General features: G+C 55.8%; 2 protein-coding genes across 2 annotated transcripts in view; both read right to left on the minus strand.

Moving 5' to 3' along the window:
• Window positions 1–2202, minus strand: part of ADGRA2 (adhesion G protein-coupled receptor A2) — a 67972-nt gene extending 65770 nt beyond the window's left edge. Inside the window, exon 1 of the mRNA XM_075910872.2 lies at window positions 1742–2202. Within this exon, the coding sequence (XP_075766987.2) occupies window positions 1742–1956 (215 nt within the window). The 5' untranslated portion in view covers window positions 1957–2202. The remainder of the gene's footprint in view (window positions 1–1741) is intronic.
• Window positions 2203–11184: 8982 nt separating this feature from the next.
• Window positions 11185–23988, minus strand: PLPBP (pyridoxal phosphate binding protein). The gene is made up of 8 exons (XM_075910973.2): window positions 23836–23988; window positions 21297–21404; window positions 20028–20063; window positions 19387–19462; window positions 15950–16084; window positions 14396–14538; window positions 13300–13398; window positions 11185–11864 (listed from the first exon to the last, which is right to left on the minus strand). The coding sequence occupies exons 1-8, from the start codon at window positions 23932–23934 to the stop codon at window positions 11727–11729; spliced, it is 834 nt and encodes a 277-aa protein (XP_075767088.1). The 5' UTR covers window positions 23935–23988; the 3' UTR covers window positions 11185–11726.
• Window positions 23989–25422: the final 1434 nt, after the last annotated feature.

Here is a 25422-nt window from a genome sequence, read left to right on the forward strand (position 1 = left end):
CAAAGGAAACCGTGGAAATGAAATTGACGGTAAACCAAAGTGAAACTGATTTCTCCGATTTTCAGGCCAAGTAGGCCTGAGGAACTTTGCCAACAGAGTACACAGGAAACAAGACCCAGCAGGATTCAAGGCCTGCTGAAATCAACCAGCCTCTTTCCACTGGCTTTCAGTGGGCTCTCAAATGGGGCCAGAAAGAGGCCTCGCCTTGTTAGCCACTTTCATTCTTCTTAACACTGACCTGGTAGGAACAGGGCTCAGGCTGATTCTGGCCAGGGGTGCATAGAATGACAGAAAGAGCCCTCAGGAGTCATCAAGTCCAGCCCCCTGCCCAAAGCAGGACCAACCCCGACTCAATCAGCCCAGACAGGGCTTGGTCAAGCCCGGTCTTAAAAACCTCTAAGGATGAAGATTCTGCCCCTCCCTAGGGAACCCCCTCCCTAGCTTCCCCCCTTTCCTAGCTTTTCCTAATCTCCAATCTAGCCCTCCCCCACTGCAACTTGAGCCCATTGCTCCTGTTCTGCCAGCGCTGAGAACAGCCTCTCTCCATCCTCTCTGGAACCCCCCTTCGGGGAGTTGCAGGCTGCTCTCAAATCCCCCCTCGCTCTGCTCTTCTGCAGACTAAACAAACCCAAATCCCTCAGCCGCTCCTCATAGGTCGTGTGCTCCAGCCCCCTCAGCATTTTGGTCGCCCTCCGCTGGCCCCTCTCCAATGCGTCCACGTCCTTCCTGGAATAGGGCCCCCAGAACTGGACGCAATAAAGCCAGTGGCGCTACTGGCCTGAGCCCAGGCTACGAGATGGGGCACAGCGTGGGCACCGAGAGCTCGGAAGGACCAAAACACAGCGGAAGCCAGAGTCACTGCTGGACCATTTTCTGGCCTCCCTCCATGGCGCCATGTGACATGTCCCAGCTGGGCGAGGTACGGCCGCCCGGGCCCTGGCTGCTCGAATATGCGCTCCCCACTGGTGCACGCTGCCCCTAGGGGAGCACCCAGACCTCAAGGCAGCAGAACGCAGAGAGCACCAGCTCCCACGGTCACCCTGAGCCGAACTGCTGGGAGGGAGATTCTGGGCAAGGAATCTGGGGTGGACAAGGCCTCTGTGGGCAGGCTCCCCTGCAGCCTGGCAAGGAGGGCCATGGCAGGGCTCCTAGCCACTCCGGCAAGCAGTCCGCCAGGTCTTCCCAGTCACACACCTGGACGCCCAGCCCACTCCCTCCTCCAGGCAGGGCCTGGCCCCTCGTTATGTGGCTTGGAAGGGGCGCCGCGGTACAGCCCTCCACACACAGCCGACGTTCCGCGCCGTCCCCTCGGGCTCAGGTTGCCGAGTTCCCACACGGGGAGGGGCGGGGACCCTGGGGGCCAGTCGGTCTGGGTGTGTAAGGGGCAGGCAGGGGGAATCGGGGCAGGGGCTCTGGGGCAGAGGGGGCGCTGCGGGTGCAGGGGCAGGCAGGAGCGACCGGTAGCTGTCAGGGACGTGGTGGGCGCTGGGGGGTTGGCAGAGGGCGGGGACGCTGGGTGTGTGTGTGGGGGGGTCATCCTGGGAGCGCAGGGAACCGGCAGGGGACCCACGGGAGGCATTAGGAGGCAGGCAGAGAAGGGGGCACGCTGCGTGTGGGGGGGTCGTTCCGGGTGCGCAGGGGACCCAGGGTGCGCGCTGCGGGGCGGGATGGGGAGGCAGAGGCGGCTCGCTCCGGGTGCGCGGCTGGCAGGGGCGCTGGGGAGCGGGCGCTCGCTACTCACAGGGTGACGGTGGCGTTGGGCACCAGGCGCGGGTCGGGCGGCTCCCGGAGCTCCTGGCTGCTGCAGACCAGCCTCCTGCGGGCCGCGCCGGGCGGGCCCAGCCCCTTGGGCCGCTCCCCCGCGCACTTGCAGCCGGGGGGCTGCGCGGGGCAGCTGCGGGCTCCCCCCGCGCCCAGCCAGGCGGCCAGGCAGAGCAGCCCGGCCGCCCAGCGCATCCTGCCGGGCGCGTCGGGGCTGGGGCGCACGGAGGGTCCGGGCGCAGCGGGCGCCCTAGAGCCGGGGGCCGGGCGCAGCCATGCAGGGACCCGGCTCCTCCCCGGGCTCGCCGGCCTCACGCCCCGGCCGCGCCCCGCGGCTCCCCCCTGCCCCGCGCCGCTGCGCCCCGCGGCATCTCGGGCGCGCCGGGCCGGCAGCGGGGACGGGTCCGGCCGCTGCGCTCGGGACGGGACCTAGCGGCTCTGCGGCGCCTGCCGCCCGGGTCCCTCCCCTGCTCAGCCAGGCCCGGCTGCGGGGCCCTAGCGCCTCCCCGCTCCTGCCTCCGACTCCCCCGCACAGGAGCCGCCGAGCTCCGCCAGCTCCCCGAGTCCCGCGCGCTCCCCTCGGGGCCAACTCCGGCCTCCACGCCAGCTCCCCCCGGGCACCCCCCGACGTCCTCTCCTGCCCCCTGAGCTCCCCTGGGGCACCCAGCTTCCCCTCCAGCCCCTGGGACTCATAAGCTCCCCCTTGTGCACCAGCTCCCCAGCCACTGGGTCCGAGCCCCGCGCTCTCCCCGAACCCCTACACTCCCCCTTGGAGCCCAGCCTCCCGCGCCTCGCTCGGGGCACCCAGCCTCCCCTCTGACCGGCTTAGGGCAGGCGGCCTCCCCCCGGGGCACCTGGCCTCCTCTCCAACGCAGCCTCCCTCTTGGCACCCAGCCTGCCTGCTCCAAACCCCTGGGGTTCAGGCATCCCCCGTCCGCACCAGTGCCCCCCCCCCCCGCCTCCTTCCCAATCTCCAGGCTCCTTGCACCCACTTAGCCATGGCGCCCGGCCTCCTGGACTCTTACCCCCAAGTCCCGGCCAGTGCTTCTGGAGGGAGGCTCCGTAGGGGGGCACAGGGGCCCTTCCCCCCCCACACCTTGTGCTGAGCTCCTGGAGGACGCAGCCCTGCCCCAGCTCCGAGTCCCAAGCCAGGAGTGGGCACAGGTGGCCTCCTGCTTCCCAGGCCATGGCTGCTGGGCCTGGCTCCCAGCTGGGACCAGGACAAGTTTTCCTTGGGAGGGGGCCTCCTGCATCTGCATCTGCAAAATCTGGGGAGGGCTCAGTCTCGGAGCCACCACTGGGCCCGGGCAGCTTGTCCATCCTGGAGGCTACAACTGGAGACAGGAAACCACAGAACCCACCTCTTGGCAGGGCAGGGGACGAGCATCAGACTTTGAACCTGAAGGGCCAGGGTTTAAATCTCTGGCCACACATTGGCGCCTTTCCCCTCTGTGAACAGGTAGCAGGTTGAAAAAACAAAAGGACGTTTTTCTTCACTTAGCGCACAGTCAACCTGTGGAACTCCCTGCCAGAGGATGTGGGGAAGACCAGGACTTGAACAGGGTTCAAAAAAGAACTAGATAAATTCCTGAAGGTTCGGTCCATCAATACTGATTAGCCAGGCTGGGCAGGAAGGGTGTCCCTAGTCTCTGTTTGTCAGAAGCTGAGAATGGGTGATGGGAGGGATCACTTGATGATTCCCTGTTCTGTTCACTCCCTTTGGGGCATCTGGCATTGGCCACTGTGGGCAGACTGGACACTGGGCTGAATGGACCTTTGGTCTGACCCCGTGTGGCCGTTCTTGAAGCCCATCCATCTCCCAGGGAGACACAAGAGTTGAGCCAATAGGCCACAAATCGGTGCTGGTGCAGCCTTCCGGGGCCAGGTGTGGGTTGAGTTGCCACTGAGGCTGGAGTGTGAAGGTGGCACCAAAGATTCAGGCAATCTCCCTTGGTTGGCTATTTCACCATCCTGGGGCATCTGCCAGCCACAGCCCCAAGTCCCAGAAGGCAGCCACCCCCACCCCCTCCTGCCTGGCTTCCCACCCCGCCTTATCCAGCTGGTACCTTGCCCTGCTTGTCCCATGTCAGGGCTGGGGTCTAGTTACACACCCACGTGCTGGGAGAGGCAGCTGGCTCCGTGGCCCCTCGAGAAGCAGGCCGTGGAGCAGGGCCTGCATGCGGACGGAGATACCAGTGTAGGCCCAGTGCCCATAATCTGCTTTTAAGGTTTCGCCATGAAGGCTCAAAGCACAGAAGAGCTGTGATCTCACTGAGCCTAGGGGGAGCATTGAACTTCCCTAGCACCCCTCCACCCACCCCAGGAAGCAACCGAAACTGGGCCTGCCGGGGACTCGGTGCAAATCTGCTTGCCAGGCCCCAGGAGCTATTTCTGGGAGTGTCCCCCAATCTCCGTGTCAGTGTCTATTCGAAACAGCTGCAAGCGAGAGCCAGATCCACGCAGGGGAGCCCTCAATTGCAGCCTCTCGGGGCTGCCTCCAGGAAACTGACTGGGAGAGGCCCAGACAAAACCAAGAGCCGCTTCTGGAGGATCCAGGCCTGGAGGGGAAAGCTCCTTCGCGCTGACTCCTTGCTGGTAGCAGAAGGAAGGAATTGGGTTTCTTTGTGACCTGATTAGAAGGGACCCTGGAGCTTGAACACCACCACCCACAGCAGAAAACCAGGGCACAAGCCTGCCACCACTGAGACACTGCGCTACGCCGACCCCGCAGCGCTAGTTCCGGACACCGGAGGTATCCCCGCATGGCAAGTCCGTGTCTTTTGCACGTGCCTGCTATTTCGAAATACACCGGGCTCGCATATTGCTCAGATTGCGTCTCTTATTTCGACCTGTGGTGCAGTTATTTCGAAATTTGACGCTGCCTACACAGCGCTCACGTCCACAGAACCCGCTGCTCCGGAACGGCCCTTGCTCCTGGTGGAAGGAGGTTTACGGGGATGTCGGAAAGCGAGCCCGTTGCATTTCGAAATGACAGGCGCGCTCTAAGGACGCAGGATAGCCTTTTGGGGGCTACTTCTGGTGTCCGGAAATAGCGCTGCAGGTTCGACCCGGCCTTACGGTGCCCCGTGCTTCCTGCCACCCATTTGAGGAGACAACTCGGGAGCACAGAACGACAGATCCCGAAGCAGGCAAAGACTTGGATGAAGGGATTAATTAGTGTCTGGAAAAGCCAGCCTGATCGTGTCCGTCCTCACGCAGCCAGCAATTAGGGCCCAGTTGCAAGGTCTCTCCCAGGGAAATGGCCTCATACGGATCTCCCCGAGGAAATTGAGGCCACTCACACAAAGAGGCGCAGTGTATGCACTGCCCCGGGTTTGGTGGGTGGCCTGGCCAGTCAGAACGAGGCTCTGTCCCACCCATTTATGCTGCATCGCCTTACTGACCCATTTCCCTTGTCCTCCGGGGAGCCGGGAGGGGGAGGAGGCTGCCTGCACTAACCCACACCCACCCTTGCTGGGAGCCAGAGCCAGCCCGGCACGGAGGCACGCCCGGCCTTTCCTCTCGGAGGGCCACGTGTTGGAGCCAGCGGTTGAAAGGGGCTGGCAGCTTCTCCTGCCCCTGGAGCCGGGACGTGGTCTCCAGAGCAACCGTGCCCCTGCGCCCGTTCTTCTGAATTTCAGCCGCCTATAAAACGAGCCCCGCCACTGGACAGCCCTTGTCCAAAGCCAGAATCAATGCGACTAGCCAGGGCCAACCCCACTAGCCAAGAACGGTTTGCCAGATGCTCTGAGCGCTGCATCCGGGTTCTTTCCGCTGTTGGCGAGCCCCGCTGAGCTCTTCCAGACCAGCACCCAGCCTGAATCCCCGCCCTGCCGAGGGAACTTCTCCGATGCTGCAACATCACCACCGCCCGAGTGGCCCCCTCTCCGCTCCCAGCCTCGAAAGCAAAACCTCCCGGCTTTGACTCAAATCAAAGCAGAAGGGTCTCCCGGGTCGGCTCGTGTGTGTCCAGTACAAACCTCTGACCCTGGCTTCCGCTGAGGAATTCTGAGCCCCACAAAATAAACAAATTTCCTTCCGCCTCCACCGATGAAATGTGCAGCCCCAGGAGAGCCCATCGGGACCCCCCCTCGGCCTGGGCAGCCGTGAAGGCCTTGAACCGGCTGGGAGCGTTCGCTGCTTCGATTAGGCAGGACAGTGAGTGTTTCCACCTGTCCACAGGTGCAACGTGGGCTGTGCCGGGGGCTCCTGTCAGACCGGCTGCCTCCAGCCACTCGCTGCTCTGCCATGCTGCAAGGACCAGCCGTGGGGAGATTGCCAGCCCCCCACTCAGCCTATGGCCAGAGATTCAGGGCTCTTTCTGGCTTTCTCTAGCAGCAGCGCATCTGTCCAGCGCTTCACCTTCCCACCCCCCACTGCAAAGCTGAAGACCTGGCTCCCAGGGAGGTGAAGGGACTTGCCCAGTGTCACAGGGGGAGTCTGTGGCAGAGCAGGGCCTTGCACCTAGGGCTCCTGCCCTGCCTCAATGGTAAAACTGCCCTAGTTGCAGTGAGAGTGAAAATCGAGTTACCCCCATTTTTCCAGGCTTCTAAAGCGATCTGGGGGCAAGTGCCTCTTGGAGCTAAGCCGATCCTCTCGCCCTCCTCTAAGGCCTGCTCCCAGGGTGCACGTGTACAGAGGCCAGACCTGCAAGAGGGGCCTTGTGGGGACCTGCAGGAATGCTGCAGGGGAACCCCCCTCACTGCTACCAACCCCACGGGCGGGGCAGAACGTCTCGGTCCCTGTGAGCAGCTCCCCGCTGGCTACAGCCCCCCTGCCCCGCCCGGGGGCCCAGCGCGGCGTGAGAGCCGGGGCTTGCTCTACACAGTGCCTTTCCTTGAAAACGGCTGGGCAGATGTAGTCGGGGCGGGCTCAGGAGCCGAGAGGGCTGCAGCTGGCTCTTTCCCCAGAGAGACTGGAAACATGTCCACGCTGGGGCTGGGCCCGATGCCCTGGGGGCCGAAGTTGAAAGCCAGGTCTCCTCCTCGGCCCTTGCCGCCTCCGGGGAGAGGCGACGGCTTTGCTTTGCCTCCTGCCCCCGCGGTCCAGCAGCTGCGGCGCAGGGCACCTGCTGGGGACCAGAGACCGTCCAAGGCCTGCCCAGCATGGGCGCTTTCCTGCGCATCTGTCAAGCAGGGTCACGCGCTCATTTCATTTCAGACGGGCAAGAAGGTTCCACTCGGCTCCACGTACCGTGCAACACACGAGATAGCATCGGAAAGCAACCAGCCCGGCTCTGCAGAGGGAGGGGGAGGGAAGATTCCTTCTGGCTGGAAAGTTCAGCCGTTTGACAAAGCCGCCTTTAGAGCAGCAAGCTCCCCCTTTAGGGTTGGCCTTTATCTATACAGAGGCTGAGCACGGAGGCGCTCCTCAGCCGCTGCCATGGAGGGAGCAGAATAGGACTCCAGCTGGGAACGATCCACGGTTTTAGTGCTTTGGGACATCGCCCAGACTACCCAGGGATGGTCTCATGCGCCCTGGGAGAGAGCCGGGCGCTACAGTTCATGCAGACCTAACGCTGACAGGCAGGATTGAATCTGGAGCTCAGGGCTTGAGCGAAAAGCCAGCTGGCTCCGGCTAGGGCCGTGGGGCAGACTCATTCTTTTGTGAGCGGTCTCAGTGCCCCTCCATGGGACAGACTCACGCCCCACAGGTGTGGGGCTTACACAGAGTTCAAGGGGACTCTACAATCTGAGTACGTCTTGGGGGTGCGCATTGCTTGGCGGGAGTCGAACATGCGGCGCAGACAGGACTTGACTCCAAAAAGCTACGTTAAGCAACAGCCAGTCCTGCAGTGTTAGCTCAGGCTTCCCTGCCCCAAACCTAGTTTTTAAAAGCTGCATTTGCACTGGCATGCAGGGTGTGAGCCAAGAGGTGACTATAACTCAACACCAGTAACAGCAACTGTCACGTAGTTATATTTAACATCCACGTGGAGGGGGAACACTCAAGAAACCCCTCACAGGAACATTAACTTCAGAAAGGGGAACGACCCCAAAAACGGAGGAAGCTAGTTAAATGGAAATGAGATGGACGTTCCCAAGAGCGATATGCCTGCAAGCAGCCCACCCAAAAATACCCTCCTAGCCAAACAGAGTAAAAGGGGGCGAGACGCAGACAGCCTTTCAAAAATAGAAGTCAAATCCTACTGCAGAGAACAGAAAGGAGCATAAACTCTGGCAAGTCTAGTGTAAAAGTATAATTAGGCAGGCCAAAAACCACCCCCACCAATCTGAAAAGCAATTCAAAAACGACAAAAACAGCAAAACTATTTCTAAGCACATCAGAAGCAGGACGCCAGCCAAACAGCCAGGCGGGGCACCGGACAACAGGGGCGCTAAAGGAAGAGAAGGCCGTCGCCCTCACTTTCTTTTTAGGAAACACAACTAAGGAACTGTCCCAGACTGACGCGTTAACCGAGGGGGTTTTGGACCAAATTGCTACATGAAACAGGAGTAAGTTACCAGGGCCAGATGGTATTCACCCCAGAGTTCTGAAGGAACGGAAATATGAAATTGAAGCAAGATTAGCAGTGGGACGTAACCTCTCCCTTAAAATCAACTGGGTACCAGATGACTGGTAGACAGACACGTAAGGTCGAGACTTTTAAAAAAAGGCTCCACAGGTAAACCCGGAGTAAGCCACGAGTAAATAGGGTGAAACTGTAGTAAAGAACAGAAATCTTGGACAGATGCGAACACGATATTTTGGTAAAAAGTCTCCGCAGGGTTAGTCTGTAAACGAGTGGTCCTATGGCACCTTAGAGACTAACCAAAATGGCTCACAGGCTTTTGCAGGTAAAGGCCACTTCATCAGAAGAATTAGAGTGGAAATAACAAAAACCAAGAGATACATAGCAGCAGCAGAAATACCTGTCAATGGTAGGACCCGTGTTAATGAGGCTAATTGAGTGGGCTGACTCTGTCCCATTCATAGTTTTTGTCGTGAAAATGCAAATGTCAAAGGGAGGGGAAATTGGCTTTGTAGTGTGTTATCCTGGGCTTCAATAAAGACGTTAACTGGTTAACGCACGACCAAGCCTTTGACCAAACACTCGTGGTCATTTGTGACCTGGTGTGTTGTTTGAATGCCCCTCTCCAGCATTCAATGTCCACCGCACCGCCAGGGCCCTGCAATCCCACGCTCCCTGGCACTTACCTTCCAGTCTGTCACTCAGCGCCTCAGTAAGCCTCTAGCAGCCAGTTCCCACTCTGCAAGTGAGTGGAGAAGATGGGAGAGAGGAAAGCAGACGGGTTGCACGCGGGAATATGAACTAGAAGGAAGAAACAGATTCACAGCTGGGCCGGGGGGTCCCGTTCCGGCTCCGTAGCAGGGAGCAAGCCGGCCATCCTGGCTTGTTTGGGGCATAAAAATACAAAAAGCCCAAACCTGGTGTCGCTGTAGAGATCCCTCGCTCCCGCTTAAGTCCTTGGTCAGGTACCTCCTGCTCCGTCCCCACCTCCTCGGGGCTGGAGAGCACCAACGCTTCTGCACCTCTGGCTAGCTAGGCTCACATTGCCGCCTGTGGTTCTTATGAATGGATCTGTACCCCCGACAAAGGGACCTCGCCAGCCACGGGGAGCCCAGGCGAGTGAGGGGGCCACAGGAGTGTCCTGCCTCCATCTCAGGGGGCCACCAGATTGTCGTAACCAAGTCACTCTCCCGGGATGGGGCAGTGCTGCGCGCTGCGCGTGGGTACCTAGAATTTGCAGGGGGTGCCGACCGAACCGTAGCAGCGCTGTGATTGGTTGCAGGGGGAGCGTGCGGCTCTCGCCGTCAGTGTCGTGTGCCAACAGGAGGAAGAGACTGACGGAGGGGGAAAGGGGGCACCTGCTCCAGGGCCCAGTGTTACAAAAGGGCCCGGAGCTCCTGGCTGCTGCCACGGTGGCTGCTACAGCCGCAGGGCCCTTGAAATGGCTACTGGAGCGCCGGGTGCTCCGAGCAGCACTGAGGGCTGCCTAGCCTCAGCCCCGCCCCTTCTGGGGGCACAGAGCAGACCCCCCAGATGCCCAAAGCCCAGCAAGCAGGCAGCCCCGCTGTGTGCAATCAGCGCACACGCAGTGACACCGGCTGGAAGAAACGCCATGGGCCAAAGCAGTGGAGCCTGGCAGCCCAGCGCAGGGGCAGCGGTAAACAAACGTCCTGTGGGCCGCACACAGAGCCCCGACGCCCTGCAGGCTGCCCGCCACGGAACCAGCGTCCCTTTCAAGCCGGCTCCCAAGACAGCTCTGCAGAACTGGGGCACAGTGCCACCCAGAGGCACAGGACGCGCTGCTCACTTCAGTGAGGACGCCCGGCAGCTTCCGGCTCCATTTCTTCTCTCCACTGCTCAAGAAACCCGTCTTCCAATGCAGGCCTGGTGCTGCTGCTGCCTTTCAAAGCAACCTCTCCACCGAGACAAGCCAGTCCCCCTAAACATCAGGCCCATGCTATGCAGAGGTCTCGCATGGCAACTAGCAACGGTCCCACAGCGCTCATCCAAAACCCCGGCACGTGAAAACCACCTTTTAGTGGCTGGTCACCGGCACACGTGGAACTCACATTCACAGCAGCCTGCTGAACTCACACGCCACCCGTGGAAGCTCTGATGAGGGTCCTGGGACTGCACGCGGTGCTGAGGCTCTGTAGCACAAACTGCTTTTCAGACGCATTTCGCAGCTAAACCCACAGCTGATCTGACTAACCACATGCACAGAGAGGGAGGCCCTTTGCCGTGAAAAGCTAGTGGCAAATAGGATCTTATTCTGGCAACAGACAAGGCCCTGAAGTTGACTGTCAAAATGCAAATTTCAAAGCAGACCAGCTGCAAACGCTGCCAGTGAAGCCAGGTGCTGGAAGAAGGACAGGCATTTATATCCGAGCCTGGCTAGCAGAGCAACCTCCTGTGCTACTTTAGAAAATGTCGAGGCCTGGGCCAACGAGTAAGTGAATGTTGGGAGCTACACTACAGCCCGTGTGCAGAGGTAGTACGACCAATTTCATGTACATCTGGACATACTGGGGTAATAATACTTTGCATTTCTGCACCTTTCCTCTGAGGGGGTCACATGTTACACACGAGCAAGCCTCACAATCCCCCATGTGAGATAGGGCAGTATTATTATCCCCATTTTACAGATGGGGAAAACTGAGGCACAGAGCAGTTAAGAAGCTTGCTTAGGATCACCTAGCAAGTCAATGGCAGAGCCAGGAATCTGAGATGCAGCCCCCCTGCTCTAGCCAGTAGGGAACACTGCACCCAGACCTATGGGGTAGGATGTAAATAGCTCCCATCAACATTTTACAAGGCTCAACAGGGACCTACAAAGACGAGAGATGTGTCATCAGTGATAAGTGCCAGTCTGGAAAGGACAAATACAAAGTCTAGTCAGCCAACCCACTCACACCTTCCCATTCCTGTGCCACAAGCCGGGGGTCATCGACTTACACTAACAACCGTGGTCTTTATTCACTCAGCTGTGGGCGTCAGTACCATTCGGTGTGACAGGTCTCTACAGAGTGGCTTCTACCTACACGTATGGTGCAATCATACCACACAGCTTCTCTCACAAAACGAGCGGAGGCTGAACAATGCCGCAGAGAAAACGGGCTAACCAGAAGGTAGTTCTCCATCAGGCAAACCATTCCTCAGATTAAAACCAGACTCGCTTGAGACTGCTGGAGATGCCTCTCGCTCGTTAACTCAATTCTAGGGCTTAATCAGGTTGTCCGATACGGGGTCCAAGAGTGATTGTCCTTAGCTAAGATACTGAAGTCAGTTTTCAATCACAAATCTTCATGTTGTTTGCGGGTACAAATCCAGTTCCTACTCTCACACAATAATCGTTATCAGTTCTGATGCTGCTGCTTTATTACCAGGTGTTTCCCCTCGCCAGCATGACAAGCTGCCGCTCCAGAAGGAGATGAAAGTGCCTAGTTAGGTCTCCCTGGTGTGCTGTAGCTTAGATCCACTTTCTTCTTCCCATTTAGTGCTCCGTAGCTGCCATGGTCTTTGCTCGGCTTTCGGCCTCACCCGGGGCCTTGCCATGGGCCGGTTTGTTGGAGTAGTCCCGCTCGCCAAAAATGATGCTTCCAATCCGGACATTTGTGGAGCCAACCTCAATCTGGAGAGGAGAGAGAACAAGACAGCCCTCAGACAGGCGGAACCTCTCCAGTCCTGCACCCTCTGAGCCAGCAACATCCGGGGTCTGGCACGGTTTAGTGAGCCGGGCGTTCACTTATCAGGGGTGAGGGTAAGTTTCCCACAGTCCCATTCAGTTTGGTTACAGCCAGCAGGCCTGGCTCTCCTTGTTTTGTGCTGTTATTTAGCTCGAATTTACCCCTTCTAAGAGCCCAGCCAACAGTGGCCGTGTCGGTCATGCTGCTAGACAATAGAACATAACATAAGAACGGCCGTACTGGGTCAGACCAAAGGTTCATCTAGCCCAGTATCCTGTCCGCCAACAGTGGACAGCACCAGATGCCCCAGAGAGGGTGGACCGAAGACAATGATCAAGCGATTTGTCTCCTGCCATCCCTCTCCAGCTTCTGACACACAGAGGCCAAGGACACCATTTTATCCCCTGGCTAATAGCCTTTTATGGACCTAACCTCCAGGAAATTATCTAGCTTCTCTTTAAACTCTGTTATAGTCCTTCACAACCTCTTCTGGCAAGGAGTTCCACAGGTTGACTACATGCTGTGTGAAGAAGAACTTTCTTTTATTAGTTTTAAACCTGCTGCCCATTCATTTCACTTGGTGTCCTCTAGTTCTTCTATTATGGGAACTAATAAATAACTTTTGTTTATTCGCCCTCTCCACACCACTCATAATTTTATATACCTCTATCATATTGGCTTCTCGTGATCCAGCAAATTCTCTGGTTCGGCACCAGTCAGGTCCCAAGGGTGCTGAACTAGAGAGGTTCAACCTGTACAAAGTCTCCCCATGGGCCATTAGCTCTATCAGTAACCCAGTCTGGGATTAACCACTAGGACACACCAGACTGCACGTCTGCTAGTCCCACAGGCAAGCTCTGCTCCGCATCTGGGCTTCAAAGCGCCGTTTTCCTCCTTTACTCCGGTAGTAAGCAGTGTTCCCGCTAATCTTTTTCATCCATGGGGAGATTTTTCCCATCCATGTGTGGAATATTTTTATGCTCACCAAGACACATGCAAATGTGCACCACCAGTAGAAACACAAACCTAGCTGTGGGCACTCTGCTCATCAGCTGGGCAGCCCTTGAATCTCTCCTGAGCTGCTGCACAAGCGCCCGGCTTACAGGGAGCCCTGATGGGGTCCCTGAGATACACAGGCTGCATCCTTAACAGGGCACGGGCTAAAAGCCATGCTAAGGTGGATGTCACTGGAGCCATCCTTCCTCTGGGAAGCTATCAGAGATCAGCGACGGCCCAGTGCCAGGCTCCCAGTCCAGCTGTGCTCCTAGGGAGATGGGGCTTCAGCATCTCCTTGCAGGCTGGTCTGATCACTGGCCTGTGCGCTCGTTACCCCAAGGGGAGGTGCATTGGGGGGGGGTGGCCAAAGAGAAGCAGACTTACGGCGTGTTGATAATCCGTGGACATGCCCATACTCAGCTCAACTGTTTCAATGGGGAGATTTAGCTTTTCACACACTTCCTGGCGCAAGGATATCAACATCTGAAAGAGGAACGGAGGGGCAGATCACACACGGCTCGGCTGGCACCCTGAACCCTTTTCACCGTGGCCCAGAAGCAGCATTTGGCCCTTCTCTGGAGCCTCCCTACATCCGGCTGCAGTCCCATCCCCCCTGTCCTCAAGGGCTCTGTCTGCTTCCAAACTGCCTTGTGAGCTTTTGGAAATGCACAGTGCAGCCTATAGGGCACGTTAGTGACAACACACACACACACGCCTTCGTGTCCTCAAGGGATCAGGGCAGCACAGCAGCACGGCTGGAGCAGGCCTGGTAATTCAGAGCACGCTGGGGCATCCCTACCCAGCCACAGAACACGCAGCGGCACAGGGCGCCTGAACATTCGGGACACCAACAGCCACCCACCTGCCTTGTCCTGCCCCTGCTCTGCGGCTCTGCCATACGAGTGGCAACGAAGCCGCTGAACAGGCCTTTGCCAAGCCCAGGTCCATCTCGTCTGTTCTGAACTGTCTGTGCGAGTCAACAGGACCCGAGTTTCAAATCTGCTGTAAAACTATTTCCCTAGCGCGGTGCTGCGGTGATGGAATCTCAGCTCTATAAACCGCCCCCCCGGGCTGCATCGGGCACAGGGCGCCAGTTTAATCGGACTGCGGAAGCAGGAGGCTTTGCGGAGCGTACACAACCAACCGTTCAACCGAGACATGGATGCTCATTGGTTAACTCAGCGGTTACTCTCAGCAAAGCCTCCGCCCTGGCAGCCGTGCGGGCAAGGGCTGCACCTTTCGTCTCGCTGCTGCGTGTCTGTGCGGGGGAGATGGTGCAGTCCCGGTCAGTTTGGTACCTGGCAGCTGTGCTTCCCCTCACAGGCAGCGTGGGTGTGGTCTGTTTTAAACAAGGCGGGTCCTGCTGGCTACAAGCCCTAGCTAGGGGAGCCGCCAGGACGGCTGAACTCTGCTCCCAGGCAATGGGAATCCTGCCGCTGATTTCCAGCGAACCTGAAGACTCAGCTCCAGTAAGTCTTACCTGGAAGTCAGGATTGGGGCCCTTACTGAGGTCATGGCCGAAGCTGCCAATTGTCATCAGGCCGACAAACTCCAGGCTGGGACACTGCTTGATGATATGCTCCACGGTTCCCACCGTTTCTGCGGGCGGGAGGCCATGCTTGCCTGGAAAAGAAGGCGGAGAGCGCACTGGCAACACACGCCAAACTCCACATCAAGCTCCCTGCCCAGCTATGGCTCTCACTGTTGTAAGGTAGCCCACCAAAACCTACAGCCGGCAGCAGGTTCGAACTGCTCCCTGGGGCTCTCACCGCGGAGCACGGAACGGGACGGCCCCCTGCGGCCTGTCAACAGCTATGGAGCAGCAGGTGTGGCCAGCCAGATCCCAGTGCTTTTAGAGCATTGAAAAGTTGCCTACGCGTCCTCCTTGGCACTGCAGCCAGGGGCACCGTACCCGATGGAGGAGCAGTGCCCAGAAGGTCTGCAGCACAAACATCTATCCCTGTGAAAAGAAAATCAACTTGGAAAGAGAGGGACACGGAGCCCTGCTTACTCTGTTTTCTGCAACCCCTCCTCTGTGCTTACAAAGATGAGCCCCCGTCTAAGGTTTGCTGGTAGAACTACTTTGCTCAACCCCCTTGGGGCAGACATGCAATTATACAGGTTGAATCTCTCTAGCCCGGTACCCTCAGGACCTGACCGATGCTGAACCAGACAGTTTGCCGGACCACGGGAGGTCAGGGTTGTCTAGCAGCATGACCAACACCTCCACTGCTTGCTGGGCTCTGAGGGGTAAATTCGAGCTAAATAACAGCACAGAGCACTGAGAGCCAGGCCTGGTGGGACTGTAGGAAACTTGGCCACAGGCACGATCAGTGGACATCCTGCTAATTCAAATCATGCCAGACCACAGATGTTGCCGGACGAGAGAGGTTCAACCGATGCCACTAAAACACTGATTTTCCAGTGGAGCATATTTAACTGACTGACCCAGAATAAGGCAACCAGGCAAAAGCACTTTTTGCAGCTCCAACTGCCTCTACGCCAGAGCCTTTTGTCCTTGCAGGTGTGTTAAAGACAGCCCCTCCCCACCACACACACACAAAGCAATAGCAGACTATAGCGATGCTGGTAAAAGCTTAAGTGGAGACCTGACCTAAAATGCTTGTGTCCGTCTCATCACATACCCGCTGGATTTCTGCTAGGTCACCTGCCCTCCCTCCCCATGTTCCCAGTGGCACTGGAAACAGACAGACATCGGCTGCGCAACTGAGGCCAGGACAACGTGAGGAAGAGCAGTAACTGCTCAGGGGATGCGAGCCGAGGCCAACCCCGCTTTTCTTGCGGGATGTACCTCCTCCCCAATTTCCCAGGAACAGTGGGGGTTTCTGACTGAGCTATTCAGACTGGAAAGATACGTCTCCACGATTTGAACACACTGAAAGCAGGTTGGATTTCAGAGGTAAGCTGGAGTAGCTCTTTAAACACACAGATCAGTCTAAACCGCTGGCTATTTGGCCATCATCGGTGCTAAAAAGAACATGAATGTCATGAGCACCAGTGTCGAGCCACTTACTGTCTTCTCCACTGGTGTTAACTTGCACCATGATTTTTAACCTCTGCGACGATCCTTTTTTCTGCCACGAGTTGTTCACCTTGTCTGCCAGTTTCCTGGAATCCACCGTTTCCACCATAAACAGATTGGGGACAGCTAGGGAGAAATGAGGCAGATTTGAAGGCACTTCTGTTAGCAAAAGCACAAACCACCGTACTTGGAATGCTGCCTGCCACAACTGGCAATCGCCTCATTAAGTGTAGCCAGGATCGCCCAAGTCCCAATACATTTGCCTTGGGCGAGCCTTTTCACCTCGGGATCTCTCCTTCCCCACCCATAAAGCGAAACACACGGAACCAAGCTCCCTACCAAGAGCTGGGGAGGTAGTTTGTGTGTCTGGGAGGCACACTGAGACTACACAGCACTGCAGGAGCGAAGTGAAACTTTGCACCCAGCTCCACGATACCACAATAAGTTACAGAGGCAGAGAGAGAAATTCAGGTTGCAAACCCAATGGAATAGCTGACTCTCTCTGGTAAGCAAAGAAAAGGCTTGAAAGAAGATTTAACCAACAGCAGTGCTGGGTAAACCCTTAAAGCAGCAGGTGTCTCATGCAGTGTAGGGACTGTTTAGCTTGAAGTTCTGCATTCTTCTGGCCTGGATCTTTGTTACCAGCAGCATTTGTTCAAGGAACACAGTTTCTCCTTGCACAATCTGCCCCTGTTCGTTTCTCCCCACTTGAAGCCATAAACCTCTCTCTGGGGAGCAGCTGGGACAGAGAATAGGCTGACGTGCAGACAGGTATCATGACAGAAACAGAACAACCTTGTCAAAGGGTTCAGTCATTCCTTAGCGCCATACACCAGACAGAGTTTAGACCTTCCCCAGAAGTTCAGGGCACTGCACTGCGCGTTGGCTGGGGAACACACTGATTATCACAGGCCAGTTTGGCAGCTCAGCCTGACTACTTGCTGAAAAGCGCACATCCCAAAATATCCCTCTTTTGCTCTTGAGCTTTTTTAACTCTGCCGTGGAAGATCTTCTCCCTTCTTAAGACGTCACAGTGACCCAGCACAGAGACCGCTCGGGCTGGCTACGTGCTAAATAAACAACACAACTGCCCTGATCCAGGGATCCGCGAAAGACTATTCCATACTGGAGTCGAGCATTGTGCCACGGCATCGGATCAGAGTCCCATCCAGCTCCATATCCTGCCTCCCACAGTAGCCAGCAGCAGCAGAAACAAGTCTGCCGTGGGTAGGGAAGAGACAATCTACCCCCCAATATCCTTCTGTTGTGGGAGGGAGGAGTTGGTGCATGCGCAGGAGGTTTCACAGCCTCCCAAAACTTGTATACCCCAGAGTAACATTTTCCAAAGCACGTAGGTCCCAGATCTGGCCTACGCGAGAGTTTTGCCAGCGTGGCCATAGTGGTCAGGAGTGACATGAAATCACAACCCTGTGCCATCAAGTTGGGTCCACTAAAACCCCAGTGCAGATGCAGTAACATTAGGAGAGAAGTGGGTTTTTCCTGATCCAGGCCTTCTCTACACGAGAGTTTTGCTGATAAAATAATGGAGCTGTACATACTGAAATACTTCTGCCAATGTAACTCCCTGGCTATGTGGACATAATAAAACCCCCTCAACAAGAGGCAATGGTGTAGTTAGGGCAATGCGGCCTTACATTGGTTGTTGGGAATCTTTCTTGTCAGTTTCATGGCTCCATACTGGAGCCATGAAACTGACAAGAACGGCAGCTCCTGGCTCCAGAGCTGGGCTGCTGTCTAATCTCCACTCCAAGCCAAAGTGTCACCTAGGCTCCCGAGTAGGGATGTTAAATGGTGTTTAATCAGCTAATCGACTAGTCGATGGAATTTCCATCAACTAGTTTATGGGGGGGAACTGCAGAGCCGCAGTGGGGTTAGCTCCCAGCACATTTAAAAAGCACAAGTGCAGCGGGCGGGGGGAGAGGGAATAGGTGACGACCAGGCATGAACTGGGAATCACCTGATTCCCGCCTCGTGCCCAGTCCCCCGCTATGCCACTGCCTCCCCTGCTGCTCCATGGAGATGGCGCTGGCGGGGAACTGGGTTCTAAGCCAGTTTCCATCAGCACCAGCTCCTGCTCTCCCCCCTTGCTGCCTCTCTCGGGGGGAGGGAGCAACTAGTCAAGTCACTATCCGACTAGTCATATCCATCCCTACTCCCGAGCTTGAGTTGCCATCTGGGCTCCCCACTCCTCACATGGGGCCCTGCTGCCTCCTGGGAGCCCGGCACCCGGCTGGATTCCACATGTGGATCTCCCCACTGGAGGTAAGAAGCCACAGGCAGCTGGGCCCCCACCCCACTAGTTGGGAGTTGGAAGGCGAGAAGCCTGGGGCGGGGAAAGGGGGAGACAGCTGGGTTCCTGGCGTGGAGCTGATGGTCCCGGAGCTGTCAGCCCCCTCCTGATGTGCACCACCCAACAGAAGGAGGGTAGCATGGCTATCACCCACCACACTAATTACTGCAGCAACTGTAAGCTGATGTGACCCAGGCAAACTCTCTTTGCAGTGCAGGCATAGCAGCTAGATCTGAAGAACCACTCATTGGCACGTGTGAGCTGCAGCTACACTAGGGGCTCTGCTGTGTAACCATGCCAGCCAAGGCTTTCAAAATTTTTACCTTTAAATCTCAGAACAGTTCCATTATCCATGCAAGTGTCTAATCTTTTTTAATCCTGCCAGGCTTTTGGGCTTTGAGATCTTGTGGAAATGAGTTCCGCAGGCTGTGTTTTATTTGAGCATATGGGAAAGTTCATTCACACAAAAGCAGTTCGCTCTTGCAGACAACAGAAAATATCACAGAGCCCAAAGTCAGATCCTCCAACTCAGGGCCTTTTGCACAACAAACAAATCACAGAGCTCCTCTGAATTGCTTCCACGCAGGAATGGACTGTGGTAAGAGAGGGAAACAGGATGAAATTCAATAAGGAGAAATGCAAAAAACTCCACTTATGAGTCCACAGTGTGATACGCCAAAAAAGCAAACATCATTCTGGGATGTTGTAGAAGACACACAAGACGTAATTCTTTCACTCTACTCTGCACTGATTAGGTCTCAACTGGAGGATTGTGTCCAGTTCTGGGCACCACATTTCAGGAAAGATGTGGACAAATTGGAGGCGGTCTAGAGAACAGCAACCAAAACAATGAAAGGTCTGAAATCTGAAAACACCTGTCAGGGTGGTCTACGGTGCTTGGTCCTGCCATGAGGGTGTGGACTGGACTTGATGGCCTCTCAAGGGCCCTTCCAGTTCTACAATTCTATGTAACAGGAGACATTAATAAGACTAAACCATGAAGCCAGGACCTTTCTTTCTTGGCCTGTAACCACCTGCACTAAAGTAGCACGTTATGACACAGGAAGAATGTGCTGCCCCAGGACACTGAGCATAAAGAAGTTAATTTAAAGTTTACCAATCAGTTTGCTGACATTGTTCTTCTGCAGATGGCCTATAAAATGCCATTTAATCTCTGGACATGAAGACCGAATCTGAGAAGAGAGAGGAAGAGTTACTCGGGTGTGGACCGCAAACCTTTCACCAACCAAAAACATTTGGGACTGAGTTTGTCTAGGAAAAAAAAGACAGACAGACACACTCTCTCTCTCTCTCTCTCTCTCTGAAGGAAGTCTGGCTCACAGAGTGCTGTTGGTGCTAGTGAGGTTGGCTCCTATGGGGTGGGCATAGGGAATAGAGTATTATTCAAAATGTGAGCAAAAAGCTAACCATAAAACCATGTGGCTTCTCAAAGGCAGGTCATTATCACTGGTCTTTACAACTGAGAACCATCTGTATCCCCTGTAGCAGAGACTCGGGATGTGAAGGTGTAACCTTGTAAATGGTTAATGTTCCCAGTGACATGCAGGTTCCCGATCCCACACGCAGACCTTACAGGTACGTGTGCCCATACAGACTCCTCAGGATTTCAGCTCACCAGGCCTAAAGCTAAGGATGCCCCTTCCCTGGATAAATGGAGCCTCAAACGGCCTCTACCTTGGGTGATTAGAACACGGATGGGGACAAGGGGGAGACTGCACAAACACCCAGTATACTTACTTTGGAGTCTGACGCCTTTTCTAGCAACTCTTGAACCTGAGTGAATTAAAGACATGCTCTCATTACATCATCATCAGGCATGGCCTCATTTGCTGCTGGAAGGGCAGAGGTACAGAGCCACAGCCAGCATTCCTGGGACATGCCACGCAACTGAACCAGCAAATACATGACTACAGCCGTCCTATGGAGCGTGTAAGGGGACTGCTCACTCTTCTGTAGTGCCCAGTAACGCTCACAGATGTAATACTTTGGCATTGAGAACAGCGGGTTCTAGGTGGATGAGTGCCCAAGGTGATTCTTGCATTTGGTAAAGGACTACAGGGCGTCCCCGCTCTAGGGCCAAGATACGTTCCAAAAAAGTGGATGTCTAGAGAAAGGACGTCAAGCGGGGAATTTTTTTCCTGCGTCTGACTTCTGTTTACGTGAATGGGTCTTTTTTTTCGCCCGACAGAAGAGTGGGGGATGGGAGGACTTAGAACAGTTCCCACAAGTGTCAACGATGCTAGTGCGGGACCAGAGTATACCGGGGTGACTTATAGGGGGGCGCCCTGTACTTGGGGGCTAGACAGTGCGCTCTTGCTTGTACTGTCACTTTGAACAGCACTCACTCAGGGTGCTCCCTCTCAATACGTTACTAAGAACACACATCGGGATTCTGCCCCGCCCCCCCTTTGCTAGCGTCCCCGCTGGTCAGCTAACAGTAGTTGCCTGGTGCAGAAATAACGGGTTTTGAAAGTCAGTTCCAGGCACGGCTTATAGCTTTCCCTTCTTGACCTCACTGCCTGGGGTTTAATTGCAAAACCAGAGCAGGATGTAAGCAAAGGAGCCAGCCACGAAATGCCACAGCCCAGAGCCATGGCTTGCTGGATAACAGATCCAGTTACTTTCACTTCCGCTATGTCCCGCTGTCTAGAATGGAACTCGAGCATTTGTCAGGAAACGAGAAGATTAGAATTCACACAGTGGTGGTTAATCAACCTTAAAATAAAGAAAAAATGCTCCTGTCCACAAAAGAAAACCTCACCGTGGACTGGAAGCAGAGTCCACTTTCACTAGCGACCCAGGGGCTAAAGCTTCCAGGTCCACGCAGGAGAGAGAATGCTTGTCAGATGGGTTTTGAAAGGCCCACTACAGCTCAAGATCAATTTGTTGCACCAGATGCAGGAATTCAGTGGGGGAAATTGTGGCCTTTATCATGCAGGAAGCCAGACTAAATCGCAGCAGTCCCTTCTGGCTATGAAACAACAGGAGAAAGGTGGGGGCACTCACATAGTTTTCTCCAAAACTGCGTTGCCCCTGGTTGTAGGCCTCTATGACCATGTCTGCAGGTTTGGTTTTACTGACAGCCACGAGTCGAGGCTGGATAGCAGGGAGCGCCTGTCGAAGGAAGCAGAGGTGAGGAGTCAGTGGCACGGGGAATAGGATCAAATTTCAAGCTTGTCCCTTAGCTGAGAGGGCTATTCAAGATCTAGAGGAGTAAGAGTTACCCTCATGGCAGACTACCGAAAGTAACAGCCCCGTCTCTCTCCAGCAGCCTGTATTTTAGACCAGCTGGCTCTGTAGTGAAGGAGGTATCACAATAGGCCACCAAGAAGAAGAACTTAATAGCTGACCATGCTGAGGAGATGCTCTAAGGGCTTATCTACACATGAGAGACGTACAGAATAAGGTAGGGTACCAATTTAAAGCAGGGCAACTATTCCTGATTAACTCCACATGGCTGCTCTTATTCCACTAACCTAGAATAAAGCATCCTATTCGAGAATCAGAGCAGCCATGGATGGAAGTCATCAGAAATAGCATCCCAGGGAGATGAGGTCCAGCAATTTTAACTGATGATTTGGCCACATCTATACTGAGAAAAAACCACCACCTTAGAAGACGGGACTTTGCACCTCATTTAGACAAGGACAATAGTTTCGAAAAAAATGTTAACTTGTTGTGGTCACCCATGGGCTGCTCACGAAGTTTGCTACAAGCAGCTAGTACAGGGCTACTCAACAGGCACCCCCAGCCTGTTTGCGGTGCAGGTGCATGGCACACGAGTGAGATCCTTTGAATAGGACCTCCACTGGGACCATGCTCCACAACGGCGAGTCAACAGAATGGCCTTCTGTTGAGATGCATTTGAGTAGTTACATTCCTGGACTGCCATTTCTCATGAAAAGTGCTGTCATAAGGGTGGAAATCGGGTAAATATTGCATTTGATTAATAGTAGAACTGCCTTAAATGCGGCCTGCGTGTTGTATAGTCTTGCCTTAATCTTTGTATTTATGCCTGTCAGTGCGAAAGAAGCTATTTGCATATATTTGCAACCACACTTAAGTTGTGGCCCTCAGCATGTGCTGTGAGTAGCATTGTGGCCCCCGGGGCTTCCAAAGTTGAGTAGCCCTGAGCTAGTGTGTCATTAACCACATCTGCCCTTGTCTAGCCTAAGCACAAAATCATGTTCAACATGTCAGTTAACATGCTCATTAACTTACCAATGGTATTTCCCCATCCATGTGGCCTTACAAAGACTTTGGACACACTCGTTTTACAATTAACTCCCTCCAGACAGTCTTTGACCTCTGAGTGCTAAGCAGGCATTTCTTTCAGGAGGGCGAGAAATCATCAGGACAGAAAAAGCAGAGCCTTCGTTCAAGCTCTGCATTATGCCGCCCAAGCAGTCGGAGCTGGGCTGAAGATGACAGCTGGGAGAAATGTATCTGGGTGCTTAGATTAGTTACATTATCGGAATCCCTCAGGGAAGGCAAAAAGTCCTTGATTTTTTCCTTCCATTAGACACTACAGAAAAATGCGTGGGCTGGAATAAGTCTTCCCGTCACCCGCACTTTTAGAAGCAGGAGACTGGGAGACGACTGTGCTGCCCAGGGCAAGGTGGGGAGGAGTTTTTCAGAAGGTGACAGGCCTTGGGGATTGAGGAGGGCAGCAGCCCGTAAAGCAACTGGGGAGCTTTGGCTACGGGCATGAGACTGGCCACGCTGGGGGGGGATTTGGGGGAGGGGTGGGTTGATGAGAGCCAGACCAATCCTTTCAACTAAAGGCAAGAGAAAACCCAGCCCGCTCAGGGAGAGGCTCTGTAGCCACCTACCCAACCCCTTTTGCCCTCCCTACCTTAAACACCCCATCCTGGCCAACCAACCCCTCTTCCCCCAACCAGCCAGCCCCAAGTCCTTAACTCCGCCCAGAAACTCTTCCTAGCACGTGGGGGGGGGGGGGGCGCCATCAGGTGGAGGGGCAGGGGGGAACTGGTGGCAGGGAGAAGCCCTGCCCCCCCGGTGCTAGGGACCCCAGAGGAGGGGCATGTTCCCTAATCCTAGGGGGATCAACAGGTGGGGGTGCTGGTAGGCATCATAGAATAGAGACACCTTGTTCCCCCCCATGCTAGGGGCCCAGTAAGCAGGGGTGGGTACTGGGGGGGGCATAAGATAAGGTCACCAAGCCCCCCCCATGCTGGGGGCCCAGTGAGTGGGGGGGGCTGGGACCCAGAGGGAGGTCCTGGGGGGGCAGTGAGTGAGGGGGTGGGGGCCCAGCGGGGGGGGCGGGGGAGTTTATGGGGGGGGGCAGTGAGTTGGGGGGCTGGGGCCCAGCGGGGGGGTCCGGGGGGGGCGTATGGGGGGGCAGCGAGTGGGGGGGTGGGGGCCCAGCGGGGGGGTCCGGGGGGGCGTATGGGGGGGCCAGTGGGGGGGGTGGGGGGGCAGGGGGGGATGGGGGGGTGGGGGCCCAGCGGGGGGGTCCGGGGGGGCGTATGGGGGGGCAGCGAGTGGGGGGGGTAGCGGGGGGGTCCGGGGCCCCCCCTCTCACCTGCGGGCGCCGGGCCGCCGCCTGCCGCACTTGGTCCGTCACCGCCCGCAGCGCCGGGCCCAGCCCCTCGCCCGCTGCCATCCCCGCTCTGCTCCACATCCCCCGACTTCCGCCTCGCGCCCCGCCCCCTCCGCGGCTCGGCCAATCGCCCTGCGCGTCCCCGGCCTGCCGGCCAACGTCTGCCGGAAGTGGGGCCGCGCCCTGCGTCCGGTCGGCCGCGGCCGCCATTTTGAGGAGGTCAGACGAGGGAAAGGGGCTAAAACCCCGCCCAGGAGTGGCAGCCGGGCCTCTCCTGTGCGTGGAGGAGCGCAGAGCGGAGCTGCTCCCCCCTCCCACGACAGCAGCTAGTGAGCAGGATGCAATAGGTGCACTGCAAGCAGGGGCTAGGGCTGGCCCTTCATCAGCCCTCCCAGGCCATTAGCAATCATGGGAAAAGCTCCTCCGGAGAGCGGCTCCATCAAGTCACTTTGACTGCACCAGCTTGCAGGGCAAACCGCCCTTCATCAGAAACCCAGCCAGAGCTAGAACAGCAGGAACAGTCCCTGTCAATTGCAGCACCCATCTTAATGAGGCTAATGAAGTGGGCTGGACGTCTCCCCTTCCTAGCTTCTGATGTGGAAATGCAGATGTTAAAGGCAGCAGAAAGGCCCATCAAAAGCTACATTTAGGACGAACCCTCCCCAGCCTTCTTTTCTCAAGACTAAACAGGCTTTTTTTCTTTAAATCTTTCCTCGTCGATCAGGTTTTCTAAACCCGTATCATTGTGTTGCTCTCTCTGGACTCTCCAATGTGTCCACATCTTCCCTAAAGTAGAACTGGGCTGTATTCCAGCACAGGCCGCTCTAGTGCCAAGCACTACAAAGCAATATCCACTCTTGTCTGACCTAGAACACTCCTGTTACGACAGCCCACCGTGTTAGCCTTTTGTTTGCAACTGTTGACTCATAATCCAATTTGTGATCTACTGTCTGTCCCCAAACCTTGTCAATGGTATGACCGCACTGCATCAGTTACTCGCCATTTTGTAGATGGGGATGTGTGTGTGTGTACACTTCATACAAGACAAGGTCTTGCCTAAACAAGTCAGCACCACGCTTCCCTGTAAGCTGAGTGCTTGGACAGCCCCCCAGGTGAGATTAAAATGCTGCCCATCGGATTAGCAAAGTGCCCACAGCATGTGTTGCTACTGGTGGTGCACGTCTGCACATGCCTCAGTGTACACATTTATTCCACACACGTGGAAAAAAAATTAGAGGTACCATTGATCAGAACCACTAATTATAGCACAACGGCCTTTTCTTTCACCCAGCTCGGCTTACAAGTGTTGAACACTTTTAAAATCGCCCGTCTCATGTTCCACATTCGTGACTCAAAAAAATTGCAGCAAATTGAGCTATTTGGTTGCTTGGTTACTCCTCTGTTCTGACAGGAAGCTGAGGAGAGAAAAAGGTACCTTTGATGGAATTAATTCGGGGAGGCTGACATCCTATATACAATCTGCAGTTGTGGGGTAATAACAATGCCCGGCTTTTGCCCAGTGTGTTACAAATACTGCCACCACAGTGCTTTACAGAGGGCAGTAGCGCT

This window comes from Pelodiscus sinensis, chromosome 28 (genome assembly GCF_052426305.1).
Source record: "Pelodiscus sinensis isolate ZL-2025 chromosome 28, ASM5242630v1, whole genome shotgun sequence".
NCBI classification, from domain to species: domain Eukaryota; kingdom Metazoa; phylum Chordata; order Testudines; family Trionychidae; genus Pelodiscus; species Pelodiscus sinensis.

What these genes read in the sequence shown, in the direction of transcription:
- PLPBP (XM_075910973.2), bottom strand. Translation starts at nt 23,934, where the DNA reads ATGTGGAGCAGAGCGGGGATGGCAGCGGGCGAGGGGCTGGGCCCGGCG. An exon ending in GCAGTTTTGGAGAAAACTAT is followed by an intron (nt 20,064 to 21,296) that starts GTGAGTGCCCCC and finishes TAATTCACTCAG; the next exon opens with GTTCAAGAGTTGCTAGAAAA. An exon ending in TAACACCAGTGGAGAAGACA is followed by an intron (nt 14,539 to 15,949) that starts GTAAGTGGCTCG and finishes CTTCTTTTCCAG; the next exon opens with GCAAGCATGGCCTCCCGCCC.